This window comes from Trichosurus vulpecula, chromosome 5 (assembly GCF_011100635.1).
Source record: "Trichosurus vulpecula isolate mTriVul1 chromosome 5, mTriVul1.pri, whole genome shotgun sequence".
Lineage (NCBI taxonomy): Eukaryota > Metazoa > Chordata > Mammalia > Diprotodontia > Phalangeridae > Trichosurus > Trichosurus vulpecula.
The window spans coordinates 227098927-227125969 of record NC_050577.1 but is presented as its reverse complement, the minus strand read 5'-3'; the positions used below and the strand labels follow the sequence as shown (position 1 = coordinate 227125969).

Below are 27043 nucleotides of genomic sequence, written 5' to 3'. Positions count from 1 at the left end.
ATGTCTGCAGTCATATTTGAACTTGGGTCTTTCTGACTCCAGGCTCTGCTCTCTATTCACAGCGCCACCTAGTGGCCCTTTAGTTTATTGCATTTATAGTAAATTTGAAGGACGACTCTTTTTTTTTTTTATTAAAAGACACCTATTTGAAGAACAACCCGCCTCACACACACACAACCCAAGTTATTGTCCACGTGAAGCCTTGAATTTACAACTGTAACATACAGCTTAATGCATCAAAAATGTCTAGGAAGCACCAACAATGGAATTTTTCTTTCAATAAAAATGTGTGCATTTGCAAAAAGTAAACTAGGTTGTCATGATTCAATAGATGTTTTTAAAACTACTCGTCAAACTTGAAAGATATCACTTAAAAGATAACTGTTTTTAAAAATTTCCTATTTTTCAAAAAGTAATTTTTATGGCGAGAGTTTTAAGAAAGTGTGGTGGGTTTGTGTTACAAAGTCAGTCATAGCATAAGAAACCAAAACGAATGTTAAGAGGATATCCTCAAGCACATATATAATCAGAAGTCATTTTTCAGGGTGCTCTTTGCTTCTTGTAATTCCCTTAAACTTAGTATTTTAGGACACTTACCGGCTGACATTCCCTGTACAAGCCACTCATGAGGGATCTGATGCTGAAATCTGGTAGATAATCGCAATAATTTCTGCTTTGTTGACCAGTAAATTTTCCCTTGTCTGGGAAAGAACAAGGTGCATGGGCATCTCCCAAATCTGACACGCTGCCAGAGGTCCAAAGCAGCCTTTTAATGGGTTCGGACGAATGACACCTAACTTTGTGAAATCAGCTTCTATCCTGCCCTAGGTTTGGGGGACACGTATCCTCCAGATGTCTCCCCCAGCTTCCTGCCCCTCTCATGTTACTTTCCCGAGCAATCCATTAGAGCAGGGTCCGTCTTGTTTTTTGTTTCCCCATACATAGTACGTAGTGAGGGCTTAATAAAAGCTTCATCTACTCATTCACTCACATAGGTGGCGCAGTAGATAAGGAGCTAGGGCCTGGACTTGAGTTCAAACTTGACCTCAAGACACTTACTGCCTGTGTGACCCTGGGTAAGTCACTTCACCCGTCTGCCTCAGTTTCCTCATCTGCAAAATGAGGCTCTAACAGCACCTACCTCCCAGGCTTGTGAGGATCTAATGAGATAATTGTAGAGGCACAGAGTGAGCGCTATATGCTGTTAGTATTATATTCATTTCACTCACTAAAAAGTGGGAGGCACCAGGAAGGTTCTAGAGGTTATACTGCGTGTTAAGTTAGTGACAGTTTCCCATTTTAAGTAGTTTGAGTTAATCATTCGGATGAACTTTCGGTTCGGGAGGCCTCGGGCGCCCACAGATAGAACACCCCATGGCGCTAATCAGCCGCAGAAGGATCAGGGCCGAGGGCGGATGCGGAAGTTCACCTCAGCCCTCAGATTTACTACAACTCCCAACAGCCTATGCGGCAGGACCGCCCCTTCCGGACGGGTCGCCCCGCCTTCCCCGGCAGCGGCGGTTTGTGATTGGGCGTTGCCGGAAAGCCCGCCTCCGGTCTGCTCCTCCTCTCGAGCCCATGGCCTGGAGGCGGCTCGCTCTTCCCTCACTCCGGCGTCTTCGAGTTTCCTTAGGCACCTGCCTCCCGGCGGCCCTGTGAGGGGCCGGGTCGCGGGGCGGCGCCGGGCCGGTCTGCTGCGGCCCGCGATGCGGCGCCTGGGCTCGGTGCAGAGGAAGGTGCCCTGCGTGTTTGTGACGGAGGTGAAGGACGAGCCGTCGGTCAAGAGGGAGCACCAGGTAGCGGCGGCCCCCAAGGCCGGGTACCCCCCCAAAGGGGGAGGGGCCGGAGGGGAGGTGATGCCTGGAGGCGGATGGGACCCAAGGGGGGGCAAGGGGCGGGGCCGGAGGCTCACGGCCGGCCGGGTCTCACACCCCGGATGATTGGGCTTGATGGGGCGGGTGAGGGGGGGGCGAGGTCTGGTCTGGAGGAGAGAGAGACAGAGACAGAGATATGGGAGAGAGAGAGACGGAGAGACTTGTTAGCTCCTTGTCTTCGCTGACAACCCAACAACTAGAGGTGAATTGTCATCATCGTCACTGAGCAGGATCTGTCCGTCTCTGTCCACCCTCCCGGCCTTTCCCTGCCTTCTCTTTCCTTCTGTTTTCCCACTCTTTATCCTCTTTCATCTCCCCTTCTCTCCCTCCCATCCTCTTGTCTCTTTTTGTGTGTCTCTACACAATACACGCAAACATGTATACATACAAACATATAGGCACGCATACACACAAACATGCATGCATACATACATGCACACATACACAGACATGAACACACAGAAACGTCTGCCTGCATACACAAACATGCATGCATACATGTACTCATACACAAACATGAATACATACATCTATTCAGATACACACACATTGTGTCCCCAAAGTCTTAGTGAAGTTTTAAGCTAGGTCTCTAAGCTAAAACTCCACTAAGACTTTGGGGACACTGGGTGTGTGTACTTAAACACACAGACACATGGACAGTGAGGCAGGCATTTAAAAAGTCAGCTGCACAAGTGTAGAAAATGATGACACTGAACTCGAGGAGAAATGATTCCCTGAACCTGCAGATGGGCTTTACAAGCCCTTACCCTATGAATATGTTGATAGTTAATATCTGCAGTTGGCTTACTAGGTTGCCATGAAAGATGAAGACTTAAGTAGTTTCCAGAAAGTACTCTGTACCTAGTTCTGTTATCTCTGGACCCACCACGAATAAGAGTGTTTTGAAAAAAACATCTTGGATAATCTTTGATTCCAACCATCTCAACTTTTACCTCCTACCCTGCATACATACAAGTACTGCGTACCACTTAACACATTTGCCCTGAATATATCAGGTACCTAATAACCGTTGAATTGAAATTCATTGATTTTTAAGGCTATATGCCATCGCTAACTTCTTTCCCTGGCTCTAGTCCCACATCTGCTCTTCACAAGTCCATTTAATTTTCTCACTGCTGGATCTGGCAGCTCACTACCTTCAAAGGCTGGCAGACTACCCTACTTTTGGAGACCTATGTTTGTGGGGAAGATTTTCCTTATATCATGCTAATCTGCCTCTATTTTCTACCTATTGTTCCTAGACCTGCTCCTTTGGAGCAAAACCTGTTTAACTCATCCTTCACATGATAGCTCTACAAATGGTTGAAGGCACCTCTCCTGTCTTACCCAAGTCTTTTCTTCTCTGGACTCAACATCCCCCATACATTCAAGTGATCTTTATATACCATGGTTGCAAGTCTCCTCATTAGCCCAGAGCCCCTCCTTTGGATGTACTCCAGTTTTGGAATGTCCTCAAATCAACCAACAAGCATTTATTAAGCACCTTTTATGTGCCATGTGTCAGACATCCAAGAGGCCATGCTGAGTATACAAGTACAAAAAGCAAAACAGTTCCTCACTTCAAGAAACTTACACTTTTTAAAAATTTTTTCAGTGATCAAGAATTTTTTTTCTCTCTGTCATTTCCCCCATCCAATTAAAAAACAAACACGTTACCCTTGTAACACATGCTTAGTCAAACAAAGCAAATTCCCATGGTTGCCTTGTCCAAAGATGTGTCTCTTTCTACATATGTAGTCTAATACTTGTCTGTCAGGAGGTGGAGATAGCATTCTTCATCACTGGTCCTCTGGAATCATGGTTGTTTAGAGTTCTTAAGTCTTTCAAAATTGTTAGTTTTTTATAATTCTGTTGTTATTTTATAAATTCTATTCTTTGTTTTGTTTGCCTGTTCATCAGTTCAAGTCTTCCCAAGTTTCACTGAAACTGTCTGTTATTTTTACGGCACAATATTTCATTACATTTATATACTATAATTTGTTTAGCCATTCCATAATTAATGAGAACTTCCTTATTTTTCCATTTCTTTGTTAGTTACTATGAAAAGAACTACTACAAAAAGATTTGTATATATAGGACTTTTTTCCCTTAGAGGTATAGCTGGGTCATAGAGCATGCACGTTTTAATAACCTTTAGGGCATAGTTCCAAACTGCTTCCAGAATGGCCAGACCACTTCATCCTGATCACATAGTGGGCAGGACATGGATGATAGTCCAGCAACTACAGCACCTAGAAATGGATAAAATACTCTAGTAGTGGTATAACTGGGGCACAGTTCATGAAATTTTCACCTCTCAAATTCTCAACAGTATGTGAGTACAGCCTAAGACTGCATTAGCTTTTTTGACTATCATGTTATACTATTCACTTACAACCACCAGTGATTAAAAATATTTTTGACCACTTTATCTTTCCTGTACTTTAATTTTTGAACCCAAGAGTATAATTTGTATTTATTCCTATTAAATTTCATTTTATGTGATTTTGCCTGTTAAGGTCTTTTTGGATCCTGATTCTTTGATCTGTATTAGTTATCATTCCCAGCTTTATGCTATTCACACATTTGACAGGCTTTCTATTTGCACTGTCAGCTGAGTAAGGCCTTCATAACTTTGAACAGAACAGACTGCTACACTAGTGACCTTCTTCATTTTAATCGCTACTTTTCGGGTTTTGCTATGCATCCGGTTAGTAATCTGCCTGCCTAACATTTTTCATCTTATTCCCAGGGACATTATGGGAGGCTTTGTTAAACGCCATTCTAAAATTCACATGTATTCTGGTGTGGGCAAATGAGTTTGTTTTTGATGAATTTGTTGAGAAACCCAGGGAGCCTGGCTCTTTGAGATTATATTGAAATTTTCCAGATGCCCACAAATCTTTAATGATGAGTGCTAGCATGCTGACAGAATTTTTCCTTGATGTCAGTTTCCTTTAGAAAAGTGGGTAACATTCAAATACCCAGTTTCCCATGGAAACCCATTATGGAAGTGCTGTTCAGTATAGGCATCAAGACCTTTCTTGAAGCTACTTCAGTCAGTGCCACCTCTCATGCTAAGGAGATTCATAAATTTACTTGATTCTATACGAAGTAGGATTTCATTTTACTAAGTCTAGATATTTTACAATAATCACAATTCTTTTAAATAGTTTTACTGAGTGCTGTTCACTTAGTAAGATGCAGACAGGGTCTTAATCTGAAGTTTGTTATGGCAGTTTTCAAAGAAAAAATTTATATCATTTCCCCCAAATGAAAGTAGCGGGTCGCCTGGCCTAGTGGATAAAGTTCTGGTCTTAGAAGCAGGAAGTCACCTGGGTTCAAATCCCACCTCTGATGCCAGAGATATGATGGCAAGTGACGTAACGACATTGAGACCATTCCCTCATCTGTTAAATAGAGATAACACTAATCTAACAGGGCTCTTTGGAGACTCAAATGACTTAATAAATGTAAAGTGCTTTGCTAACTTTAAAGTACTCGATAATTATTAATGTTACAGATAAATTAGAAGCAACCGAATCATCTATACAGCTTTGTTTTTGCCTTTGATGTACTTTGCTCTGTTTCTCATTGTGAAGATTAAAAAAAAAAAACAACTAAACCCAATAGGTAAAAACATTTACTAATGAATTTTAAGAGATGGCCCCTAGTTGAAATGTGGACTAAAAGTGAAGACCTGAAAAGCAAACAAAAGATCAGGAAAAATGAAAGGTAGACAATCCTGGGTAGGCTGCATGTAGAGAAAAAGAATATCACTATGGCCAATTAGCATTGAAAAAAAACCTACGTGCCATGGTAGAGACCAAAAATTTACTGAAACTTCTCATTACAGTTCTGAATGAATTAGTCATAATGACTCTGTCTCGATTCATTTAAGGAGATTTGGCTGTTGAAATATTCATTTTAAGTTTCACCACCATCCCTTTCCTGGACTATCATAGTAATTGCCTTCTGATTGATCTTCCAGCCTCAACCTTCTCCTCATTCCATTCCATTCTCTACTCATTTGCCAGAATGATTTTCCTAAAGCATAAGTCTGATCGTGACTCCCCTCCTCAAACTGTTATTACCTCCTTATTACCTCCAGGATCAAATTTAGACTCCTGTGTTTGGCATTAAAGCCCTTTATAACTTGGCTCCTCCTGACCTTCGCAAGTCTTCTTCCTCTTTACTCCCCTCTACCTGATCTCCAGTGCAGATACACTGGCCTATTTGCTGTTTCTCAGATGCAACACTTGATTTTTCTTTTGTTTCTCTGTCATCGTGCTGGCTGTCCTCTGCTTGGAATGCCCCATCCCCTCATCTACCTCAAGACTCAGCTCACGTGCCACTTCCTACAAGAGACCTTTCCCAGTCCTCACAGTTGCTAGGCCTTACCCCCTCTGAGATTTCTTTCCATCTACTGTCTGTATAAATTTTGTGTGTACCTAGTTATTCACAGGGAGTGACTATTTTTGCCTTTCTTCGTACTCCTAGCACTTAGCACAATGCCTGTCACTTAGTATGTGTTTAATAAATGTTATGTGACTAAATGACTGACTTTGGGGACGTTACAGAGAAAATTGAAATGCCAGTGAAGAAAGCAGTGATTAAAATAAAGATCAGCCTAGGACCAGAAAGACACTTGTTTGCTGGAGACAATTTTCTTGGGCTGCCTGAAAGTAAAAGAAACCAGTGACCCACTCAAATCCCTGAAAATCCCATCATAGTTATCTTGTGTAGGCTTTATACCTTAAGCTTGTGTTACCACAGTATCGTTTGGAGTATCAAAAGCCTTTAGTTTTGAAAAGTCTTTAATTTCAAGAACCACTATCAATAATTGATAGGTGATTTTTCAATTTGATAGAAAGAACCTTTCCAGAGAATTTGTTGAAGTTAAATATAAACATTTCTATATATAAAATTCAGTCCACAAATACAGTAGTATTCACAATGGGATTCTAGCCTACCTTTCCAGGCTTATCCCACATTACACCCTTTCACACATTCTGTTGACCTGCCACATGGGCCTTCCTGCTGGCATTGTTGTACCTTACACACGCTGTCCCCCATGATTAGAGTGCATTCTCTCATTTGCCTCTTAGGCAAAGTTTAGTTCATGTGCCACCTACTACATGTGGTGTTTCAATCTCTCCCTGCCCACAGGTGCTAGTGCCTTCTCCCTGAAGTTACTGCAGTCATGTTGTCTTCCCTGATATCATCTCTTTTTTTTTCTTCCTTCTCACAGTCTGACAAACAGGTGGCCCTTCTTGCCAACACATCCCTTCCTATCTATTTCTGCAGATTGCATCTTTAATCATCCCTCTTCTCTCAAATCTTTAACCCCTTCCTATCTACTGGTCCCTTCACTACTGCCTAAAACTATTCCAAACCAAACAAAAACATCACTAGACCCTACCATGACCTCAAAGCCATCATCCCATCTCTCTCTTCACTTTCAGACAAGCTCTGAAAAGCTGTCTACACTTGTGGCCTCGACTTCGTCTCCTCTTACTCCTCAGCCCTTTGCAGGTTGTCTTTGGCCCACATCACTTAACAGAAATTGCCCTTTCCAACGTTACCAGTAATCTTATAATCACCAAATCTGATGATATTTTTTTCTGTCATCTTCCTTCTTTACCTGCCTGATTTATTTGACCCTTGACTTCCCTCTTCATGATTCTCTCCTCTTTCTGGCTTTTCATTAACACCACTCTCTCCTGGCTCTTCTCCTACCTGTCAGACCACTCCTCAGTCTCTTTTGTTGTTCTTATTCACATAGCGCTCCCTAACTGTGGAGTCCTAAAGCTATCTTCTCTGTTTGCTCTACATCTTCTCTGGGTAACCTCATCAGCTTCCATGGTTTAACTGTCATCTCTGTGCAGATGACTCACAGATCTCTAAGTCCAGCCCCATTCTCTTCCCTACACCTCAGTTCTGCATCATCAAACTGCTGTTAGACATTTCAGACTCTTAAATTCGCCATGTCCAGAATTGAACTCAGTATCTTTCCTCTCTTACTCTAAACTTCTCTATTTCTGTTGAAGCTATCACCATTCTCCTAGTCATCCAGGTTCATAACCTCAGAATTTTCCATGAATTCTCATTCACTTTCATTCCACACGTGCAATTCCAGATCTTGCCATTTCTAACTTCACCATAGGGCTACCACCTTAATCCAAGCCTTTACTTCCCTCTCACCTGGATTACAGAGCTTCCTAATTGGTCTCCCTTCTTAAGTCTCTTATCATCCCAGTCCATCCTCCACACCGCCATCAAAGTTAACCTTTCTTAAGTGCAGATCTGACCATGTGCCTCCCCTCCTGGTAAAACTCCTGTGGCTCCCTATTGCCTCTGGGATCAAAGGTAAATTCCTTTGTTTAGTTTGTAAATCCCCCAAGACCCTGGCTCTAACCTGTCTTTCCAGCTTTTTGTGCTCTTCCTCTAAGCCAATCTGGCTTTGTCACAGCTCCTCCCAACAATACTCCACCTCCTGCCTGGATGCTTCTGCATTAGCCATCCCTGTGTGCCTAGAATTTACTCCCTCAGAAAGTCCCTCTTTCTTTAGGATGACACTCACACTGTCTTCTGCATGAAGCCTTCCTTGATCCGTCCCAAATTGCCTTGTATTTAGCTACTTTGTATAGATCTGTATTGGTTCCCTGTAGGTATCTGTTCACTTTATATTTATTCTGCGTATACCCAACTAAGTGCTTCTCTTTCCCTTCACAGTCCAAGCTCTGCATATAGAGGTTATTTATACCTTTATCGCCAGCAGCTAGCACAATGCCTAGCACGCAGACATTGAATAAATACTTTTTGATCAATGATGATGATGACAGTGGTGATTACAATAGTAAAAATAATAATACATTTGATGGTTTGAAGCACCATATAGACACATAGTTTGCAAGTACTTTACATATTATCATTTGATCCTCACTACCACTGTTAGGTAGGTGCTGTTTTTATCTCCATTTTATAGATGAAGAAATTGAGGCTCAGAAAATAGGAGTGATTTTCCCAAGTTCAAACAATTAGTTAAGTGTCTGAGGAGGAATCCGAACTCATCTTTTCCTGATCCCCAGTTCCATAGGTGGAGATCCATTATAAGTCCTTGTAAGATCTGAGGCAGGGCCAAGGTAGAGGATGGCTCAAGTGGAGTATGGATTGAAGCCATTGGAGTTGAGAAAGTTGAGGATCTCTGAGGCTCATGTGTCAGAATAGTTATCACATATGGTGAAGTTATCAGTGATGATACCGGGAAACAAGGGGAAGAGGAAGGCTGAGCCAGGTCCCGAGGTTATTGTCAGGACAGGACAGGAGTGTGGGTGAAGAGGTTTCCTGTGATGCAACCATATCTGGAATATATATTCAGCCCTGAGCCCAGCATTTACGAAAACTGGTAAACGTTCAGAGTGCAGGGCAGCTCAGATGTTAAGGTAACTATGTCATTTGAAGATCACTTGAAGGAGGTAGTGATAATTAGCCTGGAGAAGAGTAATTATAGGGAACAGATCTGAAATGCACTATTACATCCCTTGGTTTCCTTCAAAGCTCAGCTCAGATGCCACCTCCTATATGAGAACTTTACTAATCTCCCCAGATCAACAAAAAAAAATGACCTTGTGTTAATTAAATAATTTACATATATTTATATAATATGTACATGTCATGTTCCTGCCAACTCAAGAATGTAAGTTTGAGGATAGAAACTGTCATTGTTCTTTGTGTCTCCAGCACCCAGTATGCTTAATAAATGTTTTGTGATTTGATTAATTATTCCAGGCTATGTGTTAGAATAGAACTACCACTGAATTTAGAATCAGGGGGCCTGGCTTCAAATCCTGGCTCTGCCACTTAATGTCTGAGAACTTAGGCGGACACTGCTCTGGACCTCAGCATCCTTCCTCAACTTCAAAAGGAGACAGTTGGACTAGATGTCTCTGAGGTCACTTATACCTCTGTCTGTCAGCTCACGATTATGCTAAGATGGTCAGAAACAGGTGTGAAAACCATCAGAATATCTTCTAAATGAAGAGTATTAGAGGGAATTCCTGGAAGACTAATGGTCATGTTGGGAAAAGTTGAAGGGAATAATCATTTGGCTAGGATACTCTTAAAGTAGCGTTACATACTTCAAAGATATAGACATTGAGTACAGAAGCCTATTACTTTTTAAGAAATGTGTTTATAATGAAATAAAAGTACCTGAGTTCAGATCTGGTCTCAGATACTTTCTAGCTATGTGACCCTGGGCAAGTCACTTAACCTTGTTTACCTCAGTTTCCTCATCTGTAAAGTGAGCTGGAGAAGGAAATGCAAATCACTGCAGTAGTTTGGCCAAGAAAACGTCAAATGGGGGCAGGAAGAGTCAGACACGACTAAAACGTGACTCAACAACAAAAATAAAAGTTGCATCTGAAAATAAGTGTAGCCCTAGAAGACATTCTGACCTTGATCCAGAATGAAATTCCTATGTAGAAAGAATGAGATGATTATTACATGGTTGTTAATATGGATAAAGTACTATGGAATTTACTGAGACTTGACCCAGATTTGCTTTCGGTATTCTGGTGATTCTATATTTCTCTCAATTAAAAACTGAAGAGGAGTAGAAAGAAGGTTATTCCATTTACTTTATCTTTTGCAATTAGAAGAAGTCTCCGGAAAAAAGAAAATAAAATAGCTGAATTCCGAGTGTGGGTGTAGGAAAGAACAGAGAAACCTGGCCATCGTGATCAGAGGAGATACAGAACTTCACTTGAGCTGCAGAGAACTTGGCTGATGATGACTTTTAACTAAAGTAATCCAATCCCTTATTATGGCTGTGTGATAAAATTTCTTTTTTTTGTCTATTATGTTTACAAAGGGGGGGAAATCTTTAGTATGTAGGCCTTAGGAATGTTACAGAATTCAGTAATTCTTAAAATGGGATAAAAAATAAGCTTCAATGACTCAAACTAGAAGTTGTGGGAGAGAATAGTAACATTTGATTACATAAGAATATCTTGTATTTACACCTATATTTCTAAAATCATGTTTTCTTTTTTTCTCCTTAAGCCGTTTAAAGTTTTGGCTACAGAAACTATAAATTACAAAGCATTAGATGCAGATATATACAATGCAATTCCCACTGAAAAAGTAGATGGAACATGTTGTTATGTCACTACCTACAAAGGTAAGGTATTAGAATTTATTTTCTTTCTCAGCATCAATATTGAGCCTTATTTATTCTTAATATTGTAGAAAATATGACATTAAACTGAAATGTGAAAGGGTTTGCTAGATAATTAACCTTTAGACTTCTTTTATGTGAAAGGGTTTGCTAGATATTAACCTTTAGACTTCATCTATCACTAAAAGTCTGTCCTAAGGTTATGTCCAGTACATTGTCACTCACCTAGGCCAGCTTTTCCCCTCTCCTAATTTCTGCATTTCTATTGCCCTAGTTACCCAAGACTCTTTAGCATCTCCTGTGACTGTTTCTTCACCTTTACCGCCAAACATCCACCAGTGACCAATAATGATTGATTCTCCCTGCTTAATCCCAGGATGATACAATGGAAAGAACACCAGCTCTGAAGTTGGAAGTCTTTGGTTCCAATCCCACCTCTGACACTAGGCGTCCTTTTAGGTCCTTCTGGCCTTAGATCTGCCATCCTGACTTATGTTCTACTTCACATCCACTCCCTGTTTAATACTGCTCCTAGAAGCGCCTCCTCTTTTCTTCCTACTTTCAGCCTATTCCCTCTCCAGTGTATACTTCATCTTGGTGCCTGCCTGAGTAATCGTCTATCTAAATGATCATATGACCACTGTACTCAGAAACCTTCAGTGTCTTCTCCTTGTGATATAGATAGTGACAATAATAATAATAATAATAACAGTGATATATCTGGCATTTATATAGAGCTTTAAGGTTTGCAAAGTGCCTTGCATATATTCTCTCATTCGATGCTCAAAACAACCCTGTGAGACAAATACTATAGGCTTTATTATGCCTATATTATAAATGAGGAAATTGAGGCCCAGAGAAGCTAGAGCACTTGTAATTATACATCTACTGTCAGAGGCCGAATTTAATCACAGGCCTCTCCTGACTCCTAAGTCTGGTGCACTTAGAACACCAGGTTTAGAGTGATAGCACTAGCCTCCAAACCCCAGGTCTATTAAACTTACCAATTTTATGATCTTGGGCAAGTCACTTGATATCTCTGAGCCTCAGTTTCATCTTTCTCAAATTGAGAAGCTTGAACCAGATGAGCATTATGATAGCTTTCAGCTCTTAATTAGATGAGCTTCCTGAATAAACCATTAACTCCTCATTCTAGCATTCAAGGCCCTTCTGAGTGGCTCCAACCCACTTTTCCAACCTTAAATCATACTACCATGTATACTCTATACATTGCAGCCAAAATTCTTGTTCTCCTTTTCTGTCCTTTCCCTTGTCTGTACCTTTCTTTGTTCATGCCGTTCTCTTTGCTCTGGAATGAACTTCTCTGTTGTACAGTCCTCCCAACCACAAGTCACTGTCTTTTGATATTTTTTTCCCCAAGTCTTCACTTGTGGAGGTGCCAGCTCCCTCTTGAACCCTTCCCATCCTTCCCATAAATCATTCTGTAAAGTGTTCACCAAACACCCTGGAGACATTTCTCTATGGCTTTTAACCTAATGTGGGCACAGTTGCAACCCTCAGACTATCCATCTCTTCCTTTTCTCTTCACTCATGCCCCTCCTAATGCCTTTCCCATGGTCCCATTGTACAGTGGGCATTTTTATTCTACTTCTGGTGTGTGTGTGTGTGTGTGTGTCATTCTTTGGCAATGTGCTGCAGCCTGGTGGCCCTCACCACAAATAATTTAATGTCAAAATAATAAAAATGATAGTTGTTTTTGCTTTCTCATTAGATCATGAAGTCTTTTCTTGGGCTGCTGGGATTGCTACTAATCATTATGTTAATATTGGCATTGATTTAGATATGTAAGTTTGTAATGGAGGAAGCTAAAAATATTAAAAAGCTTATGATTGGAACAGAGCTCTGGCACACACTTTTAAGAAGGAATTATAGAAAATCTGTTGGGGCTTTAATAGTAATTTTAAGTTTTTACATTTCTGTGAGAAAATATAAAAATTACCTTTACTAAGTCCACTAGTAATTAAGCTGTTTGCCTTGTATCATATTTCCATTTGTGATGGTGTGTTTGTGTTGATCCCTCTCAGTTCTCTTTCTGGTCCATAGTGCAGAATTGTCCAACTGGACCTAAATGACAACAGAAAAGAGCTTTGTTGGGATTGAATTTTTGATGCTTTTTTTCATCCCTTGTCTGATCTTCCCAAACTACCTAGTGGTCTTATAGGTAGGATCTATGTGAGACTGCATGGTATAGTAGAAAGAGAGAGCCATTTGGAAGTCCAAAGAAAAGCTTGATTTCAAATCCTGGCTCTGCTATTCTCCGCCTGTGTGACCTTAAACAAAGTCACTTGATTTCTCTCATTGTCTGTCTTATCCTTCAGAGTACTGGATTTAGTGTGATAGGCCTTGGCTTCAGACTGTGACTTACTTACCTTTACTGATTTTTGATTAATATCATCAACATCATCATCATTTTATTTTATTTTACTAAAGGTCTTTCTCTTATCTTTAAAATGAGTGCTGGACCATGGTATTTGACATGCGCAGAGTGCCCAACCAGTTGGCATCTACTTTACTGTTCTGTCCAAGATTTGTTTTGTAATCAGGTTAAGTTTTCCTATAAAACTTAATCATGTAGTTGGCATTAAATGTATTTATCATTAAAAAAAAATGAGTGCTGGACCAGTAATCTCTGAGTCTTTTCTAGTTCTAAATCTATGATGATCATGATCTTGACTTCATTAATATTCTTTCTTAACCAAAGATATCAATTTCTATGTATAAATATTAGCTCCTACAGTGTTCTGTGGGTGTGTCAGACTGCAGTCCTTAAATCCTTTAAAATATTTCAGTAAAGATTTCTGCTGCACTTAAATTATCTCTTCCAAATGACCCCATTGTTAAGAAATTTTATGTAAAATGTTTTTTCTAACAAATTTTTATTGAATGACTCTTAAACTTTTAGGTCAGCCATACCTTTGGGCTCGATTAGATAGAAAACCAAACAAGCAAGCGGAGAAAAGGTTTAAAAGATTCCTGTATTCAAAGGAAAACTCAAAAGGTTAGTTTATATTGTTATTTTGGTAGTTCAGTTTACATCTGCAAATGACTGTCTTTTGTGGTGGTGGCATTCTCAAAAAAAATTGTTTCTTAGTATGGTATGTGTTAAGGATTTTGGAAGAAAAAGAATTTTAAAAGTTTCTTTTTTGAAGCCATATGATTCTGCCTGCAATACTCTGGAGAAATAGCTTAACCTCTTAAGCCCTTAGGCAGCTCTCTAAGACTATTAAGGTGCAGAGAATTTGAGGACCTGCATTTGTACTCTACCAGAATAGGTGTCTGTACCTTAGAGTGCCTTATACTAGTGAATTCACAGGTCCTGTACCTATCCCTAGCCTGTGTGATCTGTTTTTTTGCATGGAGAAGCATGTTTCTTAAACTTATAAAATGGATTATTATTTACTCTTTTTAATAATATTTCTATGATTAGATATCATATTTTTGTAATAGAAGATATAATTAACTATCTTATTTAAAACTGCAAAGTACTAGTTTATACATTTATAACCAAAGTATTGAATTTTGCTTTCTATTTTACATAAATCCAGAATTTTGATTTTATAAATTAGTCATAAATCACGTGAGAAAAGATTAAAAAGACAAATATTCATACCCAGTGCTTATAAAGATTTCTTTGTGTTAAATTTCTTTGCAAATGGTATGGAAAAAAATCATTATACTATCCATATATCCAGTTTGACTGATGAGTTATCAACTACTGCCCTTGAACTACAGCATTATCTAAATTTATTAGCTCCAAAGTTAGTACCAAAAAGCTAAAAAAACATAACCATTGTGTTGATAACGGGAATAATAGTATTCAGAATAATTTGTATTTGCATAATGCTTTATACTTTTAAAAAAGTGTTTACCATAAACAATTTCATTTATTTCCTTGAAGAGTTTATTTGGAACGTTGAAGAGGACTTCAAATCTGTTCCAGAGTCTTGGATTCCAGCAAAGGATATAGAACAGTTGAATGGAAACCCAGTGCCTGATGAAAATGGGCATATACCAGGTAAGAAAGCCTGTCTCTTTTCTAGTATATTTTTTATGTTTAGTAATAGAAAGATTTTTTTTAAAGTTCAATCAGAAAGGATAGGAAAAGATCTTTGTATGCCATATATGTCATATATGAGTTCTTCACTTGTTTGTTGACTATAAAAAAGGATTTGACTTAGTGGAACAAAATGTAGTCTGGCTCATCACCAAAAGTAATAAATTTGACAGTCCTCAGATTATTAAGTGAGCTATAAAAAGTGATGTTTCCTCACCAAAGGTATTTACCACTGTCATGGGGGTTTCCAGTGTATATTCTAAATGGAAGCAACATTGCTTATAGTGAGGTCCAGATGCTTTTTCTTGTGGGTGGCAACTAAGCCATAGAACCTTAAAGACCTTCTAAGTGCTCCGAGCCACAATCATGTAAGAGTTCAACCAAGTTTATTTAGGAAAAACAAATGATCCAGACTGTGTTCTGTGGCCAACCCATCAAGTTGGGTTGTGAATCCATGTCTCTTGTATAGAAACCACTGATAGGGAGCTGGAGAAAGAGAGTGGATTGGATTACAAGTGGGAAACCGCACAGCATTTTCTACAACCCCAGCCTTCTCACTGAAACAAAAACTCCTTTTTAAGATTGATATATAAGACTGATATGACTGTGGATCAGGAAATGTCACAATCTCTCAGGATTCAAAATTGTAGGATCCAATGGAAATGGAAAGGCATGGGCATTAATAGATTTCAGTATGTTACAAACAATGACTGGAGTGCAGGAAGTGGTCTAAAAGATATCTTCAGGAAGATACAGGACTGGAAAATGAGGCCAGTCATGTAGGGAGAGCAAGAGATCATAGCCCCCATTTTGCACTGGTGCCAACAATAATGTTAAAAGACATAGAAGAAAGCCTCCCCCCCAGCACAGTGGGTAGCCTCTTTGCAGATTTATGGGTCGAGTTAGAATAGAGTAGTATAAGGAGACGGGGGTGGTTTGTCAACTGTACCATGTAACTCTACCCCAACATGGCATAAATCAGAGGTCCCTTGAAGTATAATGTTGCATAAAACTAACAAACCAGATTTTAAACTGGTTTTATAGAAACCATGGTTTTATAGAAAAGCCCATTATTTACAGAAGGGGATGAAATCAAGAGTATCTGTGTAAGTGTCTAGTGGAGTTATTTTGGTGGATTCATGATTTCATGGATGAGGATACTCCTTCCACTGAGTAGAAATTACAACCCCAGCATAGCTCCTTATTCTTGTCTTTCTGTAGATCCTCCAGAAAGGATCCACTCAGTGCTTTTAGAAGCCTTATGTGGTTAACTTCCTCCAATAATGGTTGTTGGACAAAGATTAAATGTTAAGAGTAACAGTAGTACTTAGATAATTTCTTCAGGTTTTCCCCAGAGCTAAACTTCTGTGATCCTCTAAGTGCCCTACTTAGAGGATTGTTCTCTATTCCAGGACCCCACGTGGACAGAATCAGGGAAGCTCTTAGGCTCCCTTTCTCTTATGTGAATCAGATTCAGTTTTGACATGTATGAATTCTGAAACCAAACAAAATGAACTTGATGAATTGATAAAGTTAGTAAAACTTTCTTTTTTTTCCCCCACATTGCTTATAGGTTGGGTGCCAGTGGAAAAAAATAACAAACAGTATTGCTGGCATTCCTCTGTGGTCAGTTATGAGTTTGAACTTGCTCTAGTATTGAACCACCATGCTGATGACCCTGGACTTTTGGAAATCAGTGCTGTGCCACTGTCAGATCTTTTGGAACAAACACTGGAGCTTATAGGAACAAACATTAATGGAAATCCTTATGGTTTGTAAAGACTTTTACATATTCATTTTGTTAGCAACAAGTGGGAATGTGGAGGTGCTGGTCTAGCACAGGAAAAGGTTATAGATGCTGACTTTGAGAGGTAATGCTTGTGACTGCTGTTTGGACTGAATTGCATTTACAAGACACTTAACTCAGGTTCCTCTGGGCTAGGGCTGCTTATGATTAAAGCTAATCAATACCTCGAGGCACAAAATAAATTTCAGTATACAGCAGGGCCTCCTCTGATTGTTTCCTTCATTGAAGGATATTTCATTTTTTATGTTTCACTGATATCTTTTGTTTTTACATTGCCTTAATTTCCAATTCTATTCTTCCATCTTCTCCCCTCCCCCCCCCATCTCAGAGAAACAACCTATATAGCAGAATATCAAAAAGAAAGAGGGAGAAAAAACAGTTCATCAGAAATGACCAAAACATCAACTGAGTCAGATGGTATGTGTAGGATTCTGTACTCGTACTCCTTGACCTCTGCAGATAAGAGATGACAGTGCATTTATCTCTTCTGGGAAATCATACTCAATAAGCATTCATTACATACTTACTATATGCCAGGTACAGGGAGTACAAAGAAAGACAAAAACAGATCCCCCTCCCCACTCCCCCCACCCCCTGCCTTCAAGGAGCTCACATTCTAATGGGGTGACAACATGCAAACAACAGTGTATATAAAAGATATATACATGGCAAACTGGAGGTAATCTCAGAGGGAGGTCACTAACAATAGGTGAGGGCCATGAAAGGCCTCCTGCAGAAGGTCTGATTTGAGCTGAGTCTTGAAGCAGAGGTGAGGAGAGAGTGTTCCAGGCATGGAGAACAAGCAGTGAAAGGGCATGCAACATTGAAACTAGAAAACCATTTTCATAGGGTTATAGAACACATGGACAGAAGTAGAAGACCGTAAAGGCAGAAGTAGCCAAGTTATGAAGGACTTGAAATGCTCGAGTATTTTATATTTGATGCTGGATATAATAGGGAGCCACTGGAGTTTATTGAGTAGGGGAATGACTTTTGTTTTTATTTCCTTTTCTGTTGTTGTATAATTGTATATATTGTTCTCCTGGTTCTGTTCACATTACTTTGCATCAGCCTGTGTCTTTCTGTCCTTCTCTGTAGTCTTCATAGTTGTGGTTTCCTATGACCCACTAAGGTTCCATTACATTTAGCCGCCATAGTTTGTTGAGCCATGCCCAGATCAATGGGCATATATCATTTCTTATAGTTCCAGTTTGTGCTCCTAACAAAATGGCTGGTGTAAATTTTGAAGTATATGAGTCCTCTTTGACCTCTTCCTAATCAAATGCATATTGTTATGTATCTAACAGTAGGATCTTTGGATTGTAGGGTGTGCATATACCCTGTGGCCTTAGGCAAGATACGTTACCATCTAGGCCCCCAGTTTTCTAACCTATAAAATGAAGGTGTTGGACAAATATCTTCTGAGGTCCTTTCTGACTTTAGATCTGTGACCCTGTATAAATAGATGTTTCTAAGAGTGACAGCAGAAGATGGGGAGGATTGTGTAAGACCTGCAAAGACAATAAGATACAAATGGTTTCGAAAAGAGTGAGCAAGTGTGATACTTCAGAAGCTTTACTTTTATGAGAGATAAAGAGAGAATAAAGAAAAAACAACTAAAGGGTACAGCCTATGAATCAGAAAATAGAATTCATAATTGACAGTGAGGAAAGAGAAATAACAAAGAGGACAAAGATGAGGACAAAGCAAATCATAACTTTTTGGAAATGTTACTTAAGTTATGAGATTGGAGTTGGAAAGGGAAGATTTTGAATCATTCACTTAACTGAAGAGGGAAAAAAGGGTCAAAAGCAGAGGAGGAACATAAGTAAGGGGGGAAAAGGAAAGAAGGAAGAGAAAGAGGAATTTGGAGACTGGGCTGGAGTTGGGGAGAGCTTGTGGGATTAGGCTGGCATTAAAATAGTGTGAGCAAAACTAACTGCAGACAAAGAGGAAGGGGATGAAAAGCAATACCACAAAAAGGGAAGAAAACATAAACTTAGCAAATAACTTTAAATGAGCAGATTCAGCAAAAGAGTAGCAAAACGAATAAAATGAAACCCGACATGCTTCCATGTACAAGAAATAGTTAAGCAACAAGTATCTAAAACACATAGAGCATGAAAATGAAAGGATAGAGAAGAATGCCATACATCAAGTATTCCCTCAGAAAGCTTGAGTTGCAGACATACTATAGAAGCAAAATAGACATTCACAGTATTAAAACAGAGCACTAGGAAAGCTGCATTTTATTTAAAGGAACTATAGAATTATCAGTACTATATCTATAGCCATATCTATGTAGATATATATATGTGTGTGTGTATGACATATATATAAATGCCATTTAATATACATATAAGTATACACATCAAATGGCCTGGCAAGTAAATTCATAAAGGAATAGTTAAATGAGTTACAAAAAGATAGTAACAATTATGGAAGGTCTTAATGTCCCTTTTTCAGAAATGGACAAATGTAACAAAGAATTAAAAGGAATATAAAACTGAACAATCTGTTGGAGAAATTAGAGTCAAAAGATTTATGGCACCTTCTGAATGGGAACATTAAAGAATATATACATAGTACCTGTAATAACATAGACCATGGTCCAGGGCACAAAGTAATTATAAATCACACTGGTCATCACTGTTATGCTACAGCAGAGCAAGAAACAAAAACCAACATAATAAGTAGGAGTGGTATATGATCCAGAGAGCTGACTTAGTCATAGTGACCTCAGGGGTTTCCTGGTTTTTCTTGTATGTCTTCCTTGTAGACTCAGAGGGCTTTGAGAGGTGACTCCAGCAAATCTTATGTTTAGTGTTTTCTGTGGGAAATGGCCTTTGAAGTATTTTACTGGTTACAGCTTCCTGGAGTCCAGGGAGACCAGGGCATCACAGGCACTCTGGGGAAATAGCCATTGATAAGGCAGTGTTGTTCTCTTGCTTAGCTGTATTCTTGGTGCCTGAAACTTTCCTTAACAGTTTTGGTTCTTCCTCAGTTAACAGTAACTGAATATTTCTATACTGATTTGCTTAATTAATGTTCCCCTCCCCCAGCTGCTAGTGCCTTCCCACTAAAAGTGTTTATTTATTTTGTTTATACTTTATATGTGCATATCTCCCCATGCGGAATACAAGTTCATTAAGGGCATGGCTTGTCTATTTTTGTCTTTTTATCTTTAGCACCTAATACAGCAGCAGTCACCTAGCAGGTACTGGATAAAATGTCTGTTCATTGATTTAATGAGTTAATTCCTACAAGAATGTATTGCAGCTTAAAGTAGATTATTTATAGGTTATTTAAATATCTTCCAAAAATATGGCAATTTTCATTAACATTATTTCTTTCAATTGAAAAATGCAGAATTTCAGTATGATTGGTGATCTAAATGGACTTATTTCCTATCTTGGGTACAGAAAAGTGAACTAAGATAAGATTTACCTTCTTCAGTCTACTGTGCATTTTGAATACATTTGATTGCAATTAGGTTGTTCCTTGTGGCACTTAGTAATTGGTTATGAACTTAAACAGTTAAAAAAGATAAGTATTTGCTGAGTAACTTGTATGGAGATTACCGACCATAATTTTTTGTTGTTTAATGATATCTGACTCTTTGTGACCTCATTTGGAGTTTTCTTGGCAAAGATACTGGAGTGATTTGCCATTTCCTTCTCCAGCTCATTTTACAGATGAGGAACTGAGGGAAACAGGGTTGAGTTACTTGCCCAGGGTCACACAGCTAGTAAGTGTCTGAGGTAGGATTTGAACTCAGGAAGTTTAGTCTTCCTGCCTGGAACTCCATCCAGTGCACCCCCAGCATTATGGGGGCAGAGGGTGGGGATACTAAAAAACAACAGGAAAAATCCCTTTTCAAAGGTAGGCTTTTCAGTCTAGTTGTGGAGAACAAAACCCTGAAGGTTAAATAGCTTACAACTTAAATAGTCAGTTGTGCTTAAATTGATACCACTACCCTGTTTTTGAGAGAACTTGAACATGCTCATCATAGATTAAGTGGGGGTGGGAGAGGGTACCTCATGTAATTTAGTGATATCTCCTCTGTCTAAGGAACTCAGCAGGGGTAGAGGAGAGAAGGGAAGGAGAGGAAGAAAACTGTGAAGCAAACTGGTGTAGAGGGTCTGAGTTGGGAATAATGACTGTTTCATATATTCTGTATTTGATATTTTAACTGCACTTTAAGCTAACTAGAGGGTCACAAAGTTAAATGAAACATGGTTCCTACTCTTAGATTTATCTTTTAGAGTAGGGGGTGAATTGGGAGATGTTAATAATCAATAGAATCTTTAAGTTGTAAGAGATTTGAGAGGTCATCTAAATATGAATGACCTTTAGGATATTCTGTAGTTGCTTAAATATGGACTGATGGGGAATTCATTAACTTAGGGCAGGGGTAGGGAACTTGCAGCCTCAAGGCCACATGTGGCCTCCAGGTCCTCAAGTGTGGCCTTTTGACTGAATCCGAACTTCACAGCACAAATCCCATTAATAAAAGGATTTATTCTGTGAAACTTGGACTCAGTCAAAAGGCTGCACCCAAGGACCTAGAAGGCCACATGTGGCCTCAAGGCTGCAGGTTCCCTACGCTTGCTTTAGGATGTAACCCATTCAATTTTTTGGACCGTTCTAATTTTAGGAAAGATTTTTTTGTTGAGTTGGTCCATTATCTATTTCTCTGCAACTTCTCATTGGTCCTTATTTTGCCCTTTGGGACCAGCCAAATACAATCCTCTTTCCAAATGGTAATCCTTCAGATATTTGAAGGTAGAACTGGAGTGATAGAATGAAATTCTATCTTAAGAGTTCTTTGAGAAATCCCTTCCACCGTATAAATTAACTCTTTTCCTTCTTAAGTGCCTTAAGAAAAGTTTGTATGGATATGGTGAATTGCTGTCTTGTCTGTAAATTAATGGATACAACTAATATCATAGGTGAATTTTTGTCTTTCAGGATTAGGAAGCAAAAAGCATCCAATACATCTTCTTGTACCACATGGAGCATTTCAAATAAAAAACCAACCTACACTGAAGCATAATGACCTTTTGTCTTGGTTTGAGGGTTGCAGAGAAGGAAAAATTGAAGGCATAGTTTGGCACTGCAATGACGGCTGTTTAATCAAGGTAATTTTAAATAGCTTGTTGTCCAGACTTCCTCACAATAGCCATAGAAATAACCCAGAGGATTGTTTTTCCTTTTCATTACCCAAAGAATTTAAAGCACACCACTTCCAGTTTGAATGAAAAGAAATTAATTTATCCCACTAATGAACTTTACCAAAGTTTTGTTTTTTAATTTTTTTGGTAGGACTGATTAATTCAGCACAGATGTAGCATCTGATAATTAAAGGATTAACTGTTTAAGTCTGATCTTGAACCAGTTCCAAATTTTTAATGTTCTGTTTACCTCCTTTGTAGTGGGAATGAATGAATAATAGTTCTGTTTGACTCCTGAAAGTTTATTTGGAGATATTTTCTAATCAATATATGACATGAAGGACATGACGAATCTTAATTCCCCCGATCAAATTCATTTCTTCTGTAGAACTAAACCTGAATTTAGTATTTATGGGCAGATGCTAATGTTCTTTTTTTTTTCTCCATAGGTTCATCGTCATCATCTTGGTTTACGGTGGCCCATTCCAGATACTTACATGAATTCACAACCAGTTGTTATCAATATGAACAGGACCAAATTTGACCGTGCTTTTGATTCCAAGTGTTTGTTTAATCATTTTTCAAAACTCGATAATCAAAAATTTGACAGACTCAAAGATATAAAACTAGATGTATGAATTTGAAGTGAAAATGCAATTGAGAATCAGCTATATTATCTTTATTACTTTTGAATATTGGGTCTTTCTCCTGGCTGAAAAGCGAAATATCTCAAGAGCACATTTGACACGATTGAATTACCGGCTCCCTAGTGTTTGAGTGAACTATGACCCATTCTTTCATCAACCATACACATTTCAAAATTAATTAGGGACAAATTTTTTTTAAACTTTCAGTCTTAAAGTATAAATCCTGAGGTTTGTGACATAGTAGAAATTATCTATTAATAACTTAATTGGTGCACATGTATATGAAGGGTTTATAAGTAAAAGTTGTTTTGCTTTTTTTTTTTCTTTTTTTAAACATGAGATCTTTGTATCATTTAATTGCAAAGTTAGGCCATAAATGTTGGATATCTTACTTCATGACCTTTTCTGTAGTAGCACATTACTTGGGAACAAAACAGAAAAGCTAACCAGTCTCATTTAAGCAGCACCACAGTATTTATTAAAAAAAAAACTTTGTTTGCCTCTCATAACTTATAAACCTCTCAAGGGCTCAGTTCAACATTTAATGTATTACAATTGAAGAACATTATGATGGTTTTGGAAACTCATCATAAAAAAAAGAACTGACAACTTTTAACCCAGAAGTCCACATCTCCGTTAAATAAAAAAATATTGTTTTCCTAACAAGTTAAATATAATCTCATATAAATACAAACTTTATTCACTAAATTATCTGTTGCTTGTAATTATACAAGAAAATAAGTACTCTTTAGTTCAGAAGATGATTACTATTTACAACTTCTTCTCTAAACAAGAAAATAGTTGATATAAGTTGGGGTTGGAAATAGCCCTCAGCAGATTGGTGAGTTATTAGTGCCATCCCTTTCAGCTTCCAACTGTCCAGAAACACTAGCAGCACTTTCCAGTTCAACATGAAACTGTTCACAAAGTTGTTTCAACTTCTCTTCCAAAATAATATTTTTTTTAACTTCTTCTTTGTAATTGTACTTCAGGTCTTCAATTTCTTCAAAAAATGAGGGATCCAAGTTTTCCAGTTCTTTTTTTAGCTTTTTGTTTTCTGCCTGATAGAAACAAGTTAGATTAAAATGTAGAGGAATAAAATATATGAAATCTTTAGATCTGAACTAAGTAGACTAAATATGAAGACTAGAACAAATTAGCATAATTTATAAATTTCTAACTAGACAACTGGGCAGTTGTGAAGGTATACATTTTTCCCATAAGCTTTTCTCAAATGCAAGTTTCTAACAAGTAATAATCATCTTTATCCATGAAGCTATCAGCCTCTGCTATATAAATTATGTTCCAAATCTTACATTTAAGATTTATGTAGTATCCTTTTAGACATTATAATTAATACAATTTGAAATAAAAAATGTGGGGATGCCCAATACCACATTCAAGTACTTTTACCCTAATGTTTAAAATTTAAAGAATTCATTTTAAATTTGTGGTTATTCTTCCTCTAGCCTAATTTTAATTTAATGAACATTAGCTTATCCATATTTTAGAATAATAATAGCACTTATAAAGTGCTGTACATATGTTAGCATTTAATTAGAACCTTCTGATCAGAGATTAGGCAATTGGAAGAAGCAATAAAGAATTCACTTTAAACGTTTTCTTTGCCCTCAGATTAAATCTCTCTTTAGGCACTCTTTCTGAATGCTCTTTTGATCCGGTTATTAATACAAACAAACTCATACATGCAAAACATACTCAGGTAGTATAAAGGAAGGTCAAATAAAATAATGTCAACTTCATCTCGGTGGTTTTAGAAACCTATGAGGAATTCAGTTTCAGGTCACTTACAGAAGAATGATTAATGTAAGGGAGTATTAAAATAAATTTTTTATGACTACATAAAAATATCTAGAGCTTTCCAGTTTTCTTTAAATCTCATTTTTATAAATGTTGTTCACTATCAAAATGAGGATTGTGAAAGAATATGCCTGGCTTCCTAATATGAATGTTATGAGTATTAAATGTAATTCTGAGACTTTCTACATGATAAGCATTTACAAGTCCATTAAGACTAAATTTACAGAATAATTTTTGACTAACAGTTACCTTCAACTGCTGCTTTTCTGGATCTGCAGTTAGAGATGTCTGTGAAGGCTTTATTGTTTCAAAATCTGTTCAAAGAAGTTATAATGTTAGGTGCTGGGACACCAATTTACATGATATATAATGCTGGGGTGCCAATTTACATGATGTAACTATTATTTCTCATTCTACTTAAACTCAACATACAGAATTTAATTTTACAAACTGATACAATGGGAAATAGTTTTTTGACATTTGAAGCCTTGAACTTGACTTTCTGGCCATATTTTATCCTATACAGCTATTAAAAGTGTGACTCTTGTATATTAGGCTCATTAAATAGAAATAAATATGGGAAGCCAAATTCTGAGAATTTTGTGTATGGAATTCCTGGGGACAGAAGAGAAATTCTTAACAGATGGAGAACATAGTAGCAATTCTGAGTTTTGTAATGGTGTCTTGTAATTTCATTGTTCTAGAGAACAATATGAGGAAACTACCTCACAGAAGTGACTCAGTAAGAATATCATTCAGGTCAGGGTCTGGTCTGGTCTATAAATCTTCTCCCCATCCCTAACACCTTGAAGAAAATGAGGGATATCAGAGATAAGTGAATGAGAATACAAAGTAAAGGCCAAAAGGCCCAGGAAAAGAGAGCCTTATTTAAAAACCTAGCTCACAAGAAGAAAAACTCACAGGCTGATAAAGATAGAAGGAAGAATGTGTAAAAACTGAAAGCAGTGTTAAACTATGAAAACAAATGAACTAAAAATCCCCAATAAAAAGAATTCTGTAGACTCCCCACAAAATTAAAAAAGGGCAACAAAAAATTCTGGAATGATTTGAAATAAAACTGAAAATAAGTTGGGGATAAATAATAGGTCAGGAACTGAATGTTTTTGATGCTGAATTAAAAAAAAAAGCATGTGGGTTGGTTCATTTCTGCAAAGAAGGAGAGGTTCTGTAAAAAAGAATAATACCACAAAGATAAAGAATAAAATTTAGCAAAAAAAAGATGCAAAGGCAACAATTTTAAAAGAACATATGTCTTCAGAAGCCAAAGTAATTGACTTTAAAAACAGCACATACAGAGATAAGAATTATCTCATACTTAAAATTTAAAAGCATGAAGTAATTAAATTTCACAATTACAACATTTTATAAATAAGAGAATTCCTCTTTTAAACACAAAGGAAGGCCTATTAGAATTACCTAGGATTATCTATCAGTTATAATAAAAGAAAATGAAATAATGTCTTGAAGATCAAGTGTAACCCAGCTATTTAATGGCAATAAAAAGGGTGGACTGTCAACAAAGAGAACTATTTGAGGTATTACTATAAAAGAAACCAGAGGTGAGCAAAATATCATGCCAAATAACCACATGAAAGGCAAGTTCAATTATCGAGAAAGACTATTTGAAATACATTTTTTCGTATTTAGAGGCTGTTAAAAATGAATCTTGAGTGGCAAAAGGACAAAGGAATGAAAAAAGAATCTGGGGGAAAAATTTTTAGGGAAATTTGAAGAACAGGAAGGAGAGAGGAAGAACTGAATCAATAACCCACAAAAGTCCTAGGATCCCTTATGAGAAGCAGTGTTGTGTGAGGGATAATAACAGTGCAAATTGCAAATAAGGTAGGGGAAAACTGGAGACAGCCTCATTCAGTCCACAGGTGAATAGAGAAGGGATAGTGACCATCACCTAGAGTGTGGGAGAACAGGATAAAATCCGTGGAGGGAGGGGATTGGGACAGCTGTGACTGTTTATGAGGATTCAACCTGACTGAGGAGAAGAGCTAATAAAGGGAAGCTTCCTTCCTTGAAGAGGTGGGGAGCTTTGCATATGGAATACTTAATCTATTGCTACATAGGGTCAATGTGTAGATTTTGCTGAACTGCTTTTTTCTCTTTTAAAGTGTTGGTCACTGGGGCAGCTAGGTGGCGCAGTGAGTAGAGCACCGGCCCTGGAGTCAGGAATACCTGAGTTCAAATCCGGCCTCAGACACTTGACACATTTACTAGCTGTGTGACCTTGGGCAAGTCACTTAACCCCAATTGCCCTGCCTTCCCCCCTTGCAAAAAAAAAAAAAAGTATTGGTCACAAGGGAGGGTTTTCTGGGCACTGGAGAGGGATATATTTAGAAAGGACTAATGTAACAAGAAAAAAGGCATTGTAAGAAAAAAATTAATAAAAGGAGAAAAAACTCTAGAGAAAACCAGAGGCAGGTAGTAAATG

The 27043-nt window shown here is 38.1% G+C and overlaps 2 protein-coding genes across 3 annotated transcripts in view; one reads left to right on the top strand and one right to left on the bottom strand.

Moving 5' to 3' along the window:
• The first annotated feature begins 1536 nt into the window (after nt 1-1536).
• On the top strand, nt 1537-25168 carry C5H12orf29 (chromosome 5 C12orf29 homolog). 2 transcript variants are annotated; one of them, XR_005010457.1, is made up of 8 exons: nt 1709-1796; nt 10535-10683; nt 10941-11058; nt 13979-14074; nt 14975-15091; nt 16704-16901; nt 21909-22078; nt 22561-22660. XR_005010457.1 is itself a non-coding variant. In XM_036759383.1 (7 exons), exons 1-7 carry the CDS (start codon nt 1707-1709, stop codon nt 22747-22749), a joined length of 978 nt encoding a protein of 325 aa, XP_036615278.1. In that variant the 5' UTR covers nt 1537-1706; the 3' UTR covers nt 22750-25168. The 2 variants fall into 2 exon arrangements, 1 of the variants encoding a protein (XP_036615278.1); XM_036759383.1 differs by lacking the exon at nt 10535-10683 and having other exon boundaries at nt 1537-1796; nt 22561-25168.
• Nucleotides 23581-27043, bottom strand: part of CEP290 (centrosomal protein 290) — a 108403-nt gene continuing 104940 nt past the window's right edge. The window contains exons 49-50 of the mRNA XM_036759384.1: nt 24829-24893; nt 23581-23819 (exon numbers count right to left, since the gene is read on the bottom strand). Coding sequence (XP_036615279.1) covers nt 23589-23819; nt 24829-24893 — 296 coding nt within the window. The 3' untranslated portion in view covers nt 23581-23588. The remainder of the gene's footprint in view (nt 23820-24828; nt 24894-27043) is intronic.